General features: G+C 48.7%; 1 protein-coding gene across 1 annotated transcript; it reads right to left on the minus strand.

Moving 5' to 3' along the window:
- Positions 1-5,246: 5,246 nt before the first annotated feature.
- LOC136302532 (olfactory receptor 14C36-like) lies at positions 5,247-6,179 on the minus strand. The gene has a single exon (XM_066206007.1). It carries the CDS (start codon positions 6,177-6,179, stop codon positions 5,247-5,249), a length of 933 nt encoding a protein of 310 aa, XP_066062104.1.
- Between the last annotated feature and the right edge of the window lie 304 nt (positions 6,180-6,483).

The raw sequence follows: 6,483 nt of genomic DNA on the forward strand, positions 1-6,483 counted from the left end.
CTGTATCACACTAGGTAGTGTAAGCATGGTGCGGGCCGTGCAGAGAAGACAAAGCAGGACTAACAACAACATCATGCTGTCCTTGGCATCCAGAGGGTATTCCATATTTTCAAAAACTGCTGTGTCATGCCTGAAAAGCTGGAAAAAATCATTCTTCACCCCTCCCCACAGGGGCTGGGTGAGATTGTTGAGGCCCCAGATGTAGCATCCTAGACCAGAACAAGAAAACAAAACTGGGTGTATATTCTGAATAATGTTCAGTGCCTCAGAGTTTATCAAGCAATGGACATAATAGACTACTAAAGCAATTTTAGTACCATACCCTGGTCTACGCAGGAGCATTAAGACTGGCAGATAGTACCCCAGTTGTGGAAAAATATAGAGAGATAGATATAAGACACATGTAAGCATGTTGAGCATCATAGCGAACAGGTGTCTTCTTCAATACAAAATTGTAATTCTGACTTTTCTCAGTGCCTTGTGCCCCACGTTGGGCGCCAAAAATGTAGTAGTTTCAAGGCAAAACAAATGAGAGGCTCCAAGTCAGAGATACAATTTAATAGGAAAAAAAGAAAAAAAGGAAAGAAAGTAAAATAAAATCAATGCAATAATACAAAAGACCACTGACAGAGTCAGAATACAACCTGAGCGTAGTGATGGAAGCAGTCCAGATGAGGTGGTCTTCCTGAAGCAGTGATCCTGTAGAAAAGTCTGGTAGCTCGGGTCCTCTGGGAATCCAGTGGGTAAGCGCCCCCCTGGTGTTCAGAGTCTCAGCTTATATCCAGGCTGGAATGCTTGGTTTCTTCCTCTGGGCGGAGCATCCCACAATGGGATGGTGAGTCATGTGATAAGGCCTGATGGGCCCATTAACAGGAGGTAGTCCAGGAGGGGGTTATCTGTGAGCTGTGTAGCAAAGGTGCTGATGGCCCATTAACAGAAGATAAGCCAGAGTGGAGGAGGCAGGGAGCACTGCCTCACCTGGTTTCAACAGTTCTTGAAGATGGTGATAGAATATACTTCAACCCAGGACATCCACCCTATAATTGTGTTACTTATTTTAGTTAGTATAAGTTTAGTTTTATCTGTAGTGATACTTATTTGGAATTGGAGGATGCTACGAAGAGTAACAGCCTTAACTTCACTATCAGAAGCATATGGATTAGTCTTGAGGGACACTAGTTGTACAACTTGGATAGATGAAGAAGACTCTATATATTGAGTAAAAGAATTTACTGACTTTAAAGAAGAAGTGGGAAAATGAAACATTAATTTTGAAGAATTAAAGATTTTAGTTTAACCAGATATCGCTGAAGTAAGACAGATAGACTTCCCTTTTGATAAGCAGAAGCCAGATTTAAGGAACTGATAAATCATGAGGCCTGTCAACTTATGTTTGTGTATTCTGACTAATCAATAGGCTTCAAGAAGGACAATGAATTCATAAATCAAATACTCCTGGGAAAACAGGATTCAGTTGTCACACAACACTAAAAGGTTAAAAAGTCAAAGTGAAGAAGACTCACTTACTTCATCATTTTGAGACCCCGCCCCATAAAAAAGACCACCGACCCATTTCAAAGAACAAACCACGCATGCTTAATAGCTTTCAGCCAATTACCACACGAGAACAAACCACGCATGCTTAATAGCTTTTGGCTAATTACCATACGGAGCGGGGAATGGGATGTACTAAAGTCATCAATATACATTTGTGTTTTGGGTATTCAATACTTCTGTACATAAAAAGGCCCTGTGATCTTCTGTGAGGCGCGTGTGTTTGGGAGCTATCCCGCACACTGCCTGGCGTCGTAATTAAACATACATTTTCTAACTTTAAACTGTTAGAGAGTCTTTTGTCAGTCATAGTTGGATATCGGCATTAGGGCAATATTCATATTTTTTTAATAATTCATTCCTTGGGCAGAACCCCAGGAAAAACACTCATATCTCGTGGTCTAGAGATGCCTGTCTGGTCGAGTGCTGTTCAAGTTATGGTGACGAGGCAGAATCCGGCTCTGCTTGCTGTCAGGTTCTCTATGGTTCTGCCGACCCAGAGTGGTTTGTCTTAGCCCTTGGTTTCATGTTGGCTCGTTGTTTTTAGGGTTTTTTTCCGCTCCTTCTGGGCGCTGAGGTCCGTGGGAGTCTTCTTCATTTACATACTGGATGGAGTCACCGGTTGCCGTGCGGGAACTAGAAGGGCGGGAGCCGGCAGGGCAGAAACAGGTACTTGACGGGGAAGAATACAGTTCTAAAGGAAGAGACTTTGAGGTAAATAGCATTTAACAGGGAAAGCATTACAATAACAATGGGTATGGGGTAAACAGTATTTAACAAAGCAGATCTTTCAAAAGGTACTAGATACTGCAATAAGTAGCCTTTAACGAAAGAAGGCAGGTATGGGGTACACGGCATTTAACAAAAGAGACCTTTCAATAGGTACAAGATAACAAGGTCACCAGTATTTTAACTGAGAGAAGGCACCTTACAGTCGAAATATTTAACTGCGTTTAGAAATTTGTATTTTATTTCTTACATTGGAGACATGAAGACAACTGAAGAGAGAGAAAGAGCTCGTGAAGGTATTCTGTATTTTCATGAGCCCCACACTGGATTTGGGGCTGAGTCCAGGACGCTTAGGCATGGAGAGAGGGTTGAAGAAGCTGCTCAAGGAGGCAGAAGCAAAACTCCAAGTCCCTTGGAGCTTCCCTGGGCCCCACTGAGGGCGGGGAATGCCAAAGGCTCCCCAGGGACTGCTGAGAGCAGATCCTTGAAACCAGGATTGCAGGGAGCCGCAGGCTGTGAGCAGGGAACTGCAATGCTGAGCAAGGCCTGGGCTGGTTGGAGGGAGCAGAAAGGCCAAGCCCTGAGCCCAGGCCTGGCACAGCAGGGCCTGTCCCTCCCGGGTGGCTCGGGGCTGGTTGTGGGGCAGTGGGATGGGAGGGGCAGCAAGGACAAATGGCACAAAGCTGCAGGGCCTGCCAGCCTCCTCAGGGAGGGGCCGGGCAGGAGCAAAGTGCAGCCCCTGAAAGGAAAGTTCCTTCTGTGGGGCCTCCAGAGGCGCTGGCAGAGCCCAGGGGACAAAGGCCTGGGTGCCTGTGGCCCTGCTAGCCCTGCCCAGCCCTTGACCATGTGTCCTGCAGGCTGTGCCCCCTGTGCGTGCTGCTGCTGTGCCCTGGCCGGCTGCACATGCCCATCTCACTGTCCCCCCAGCATTTCTCAGCCCAGCATTTCTGTGCCCTCCCTGGGCTCCCTGCACCCAGCGCTGCCGGCTCCTGGCACACAGAGCCAGGCCATGGCCCGGCCTCACGCTGGGACACCTCCTGCACCAAAATTCTGCCCTAGAGGGACTTTTCTTTTTGATCACCTCCACACTGAACCTTTCAAGTTTTGGGGAGGTTTCCTTCTCTTCCCACTGCCAAGGAAAGCTCTGTCTCTTGCTGTTCAAAAATAGAAAAGGGCTGGTGGGAGATAAATGATGGTAAGAGGCATTTTGGGGCAAAGTGACCATGAAATTATTGAGTTTTAAATAGTGTGTGAAAAAAAGGAGGGGCATCAAAAAAACATGTACACTGGCCTGACAGAGAGCAGTCTTCAGTCTATTCAGGATGCAGATTTGGGGAGTGCCAAATCAGGTACTGATATTTTTAAGAGAAACAGCCCTTAAAAACAAAGGATTCCAAGAAGGATGGACACACTTCAAGAAAGAAATCTGGAAGGAGCAGGAACAGCGTGTCCCTCTGTGCCAAAATATGAGCTAGAAAGGAAAATGACTGGCCTGGCTGGGCATGGGGCCTTTGCAGGAACTCATGGGAGAAAAAGACAGCGCATCCCCTTTGGACAGATGAGCACGCAACTCAGGAAATGTTTAAAGATGTTTTAGGTCATGCACAATAAAAATTAGAGAGGTGAAAGCTCAATTTGAGCTTAACCAGGCCACTTCGGTGACAGATAATAAAAATGTTCTTATAAATACATTAATAGCAAAAGGAGAAAAGAAGAGGTCAGGACAACATCCATTCTTTATTAGATATGGTGGAGGGAATATAGCAACTAAAGATAAGGAAAAGACTGAGGTATTTAACCCCTTCTTTGCCTCAGTTTCCAACAATTAAGATAGATTGTCTTCAGGAAAAGTGTTCTCCTGAGCTAGTAGATGGGCACAGGGAGCAGAACAGCCCCCCTGTAATCCAGGAGGAAGCAGCTGCTGACCTGCTGAGCCACTCAGATGCTCACAGGTGTCTCTGGGACCAGATGGGATCCATCCTAGGGGGATGAGGGAGCTGGTGGATGAGCTCCCCAAGCTGCTCTCCATCATTTCTCATCAGTGCTGGCTCCCCAGGGAGGTCCCAGAGGACTGGAGGTGCCAATGTGAGCCCATCCACAAGAAGGGCTGGAAGGAGGATCTGGGGAACTCCAGGCCTGTCAGCCTGACCTCAGTGCCCAGCAAGGTTATGGAACAGATCACCTTGAGTGCCATCACACGGCACCCAAAGGATGGCCGAGGGATCAGACCCAGCCAGTGTGGATTTCAATATTTGCATTGATGATCTGGATGAGGGGATTGAGTCCACCATCAGCAAATTTGCAGATGACACCAAGCTGGGTGTGAGTGTGGATCTGCTGGTGGGTAGGAGGGCTCTGCACAGGGCCCTGGACAGAATGGATCCAGGTCCCAAATCCCACAATGGGAGGTTTAACAAGACCAAGGGCCGGGTCCTGCACTTTGGCCACAACAACCCCTGCAGTGCTACAGGCTGGGGACAGAGTGGCTGGACAGTGGCCAGGCAGAAACGGACCTGAGGGGACTGCTGGACAGCAGGCTGGACATGAGGCAGCAGCGTGCCCAGGTGGCCAAGAAGGCCAATGGCTCCTTGCCTGGATCAGGAATGGTGTGGCCAGCTGGGGTAGAGCTGCTGTGCCAGCACTTATCTGTCCCCAGCCCTGCACACAGACATTGCTGCTGCAGCTGCAAAGGAAGGGAACAAAACAAGGGATCTCCAGTGAAAACTTTTCTGGGAGATCCTTCAGTTCGTTTAAAGCCACTGAGTGCACAGCTCCTCATGGACACAGTCTTTTGACCACAGAAAATATGGAGGCAAACAAAACAAGACAGGGCACAAACAATGGCCTTGCTTTGTTAAAACCACTGAAAACTCAAAGAAAGAATAAAACCTTGACAACCACACCAACAAGTGGTATCAAAAATGACTTCTATCACAAGTGATTTGCAGAAATAAGCAAGCGGTTTAATGTTTCTGAAATTGTCTAGTGATCAGTGTCCACACTTCAGCCTTGAGTTCCTGGTTCCTCAGGCTGTAGATGAGGCGGTTCAGGGCTGGAGACACCACAGAGTACAGAACTGACAATGCCAGATCCAGGGATGGCGAGGAGATGGAGGGGGGCTTCAGATTGGCAAATGTGCCAGTGCTGAGAAACAGAGAGACCACAGCCAGGTGAGGGAGGCAGGTGGAAAAGGCTTTGTGCTGTCCCTGCTCAGAGACAATCCTCAGCACAGCCCTGAAGATCTGCACATACGTGAAAACCATGAACACAAAACAGCCAAAATATAGAGAAGCACTTAGAACAACGAGCGCAAGTTCCCTGAGGTAGGATTTGGAGCAGGAAAGCTTGAGGATCTGTGGGATTTCACAGAAGAACTGGCCCACGGCATTGCCATGGCACAGGGGCAGGGAAAATGTATTGGCTGTGTTCAGCAGTGAGTAGAGAAAGGCACTGGCCAAGGCAGCTGCTGCCATGTGGGCACAAGCTCTGCTGCCCAGGAGGGTCCCGTAGTGCAGGGGTTTGCAGATGGACACGTAGCGGTCATAGCACATGATGGTCAGGAGGGAATACTCTGCTGAAATGAAAAATAGAAAAAGAAAGAGCTGAGCAGCACATCCTTCATAGGAGATGGTCCTGGTGTCCCAGAGAGAATTGTGCATGGCTTTGGGGACAGTGGTGAGGATGGAGCCCAGGTCGGTGAGGGCCAGGTTGAGCAGGAAGAAGAACATGGGGCTGTGCAGGTGGTGGCCGCAGGCTACGGCGCTGATGACGAGGCCGTTGCCCAGGAGGGCAGCCAGGGAGATGCCCAGGAAGAGGCAGAAGTGCAGGAGCTGCAGCTGCTGCGTGTCTGCCAATGCCAGCAGGAGGAAGTGGCTGATGGAGCTGCTGTTGGACATTTGCTGTGTCTGGACATCCCAACCTGCAGATGGAGGAAAGACAGTGACATTTGAGGGGAGATTTCTCACAGAAGAGTCAAAGTCCTTTCTCAGAGAACATTCTCTGTCACTGAACACCTCCCCCTTGTCTATGTCTAGGAGAACTTCCTTCACCTTGGTTGCTGGAGCCCTGATTGCTGCTGGCCAATGTTCAGTGAGGAGCCAGACCTTGACCTGCAGGACACCTGGGAGTCAGCCCTGACCCCCAGTCAGTGCAGGGGAACAGTGAGGGCAGGGGCCAGTCCTGGTGTTAGAACTTGGACCA

The sequence above is a fragment of the Chamaea fasciata genome, unplaced genomic scaffold (assembly GCF_029207755.1).
Source record: "Chamaea fasciata isolate MVZ Bird 193981 ecotype frontalis unplaced genomic scaffold, bChaFas1.0.hap1 SCAF_29, whole genome shotgun sequence".
Classification (NCBI taxonomy): Eukaryota; Metazoa; Chordata; class Aves; order Passeriformes; family Sylviidae; genus Chamaea; species Chamaea fasciata.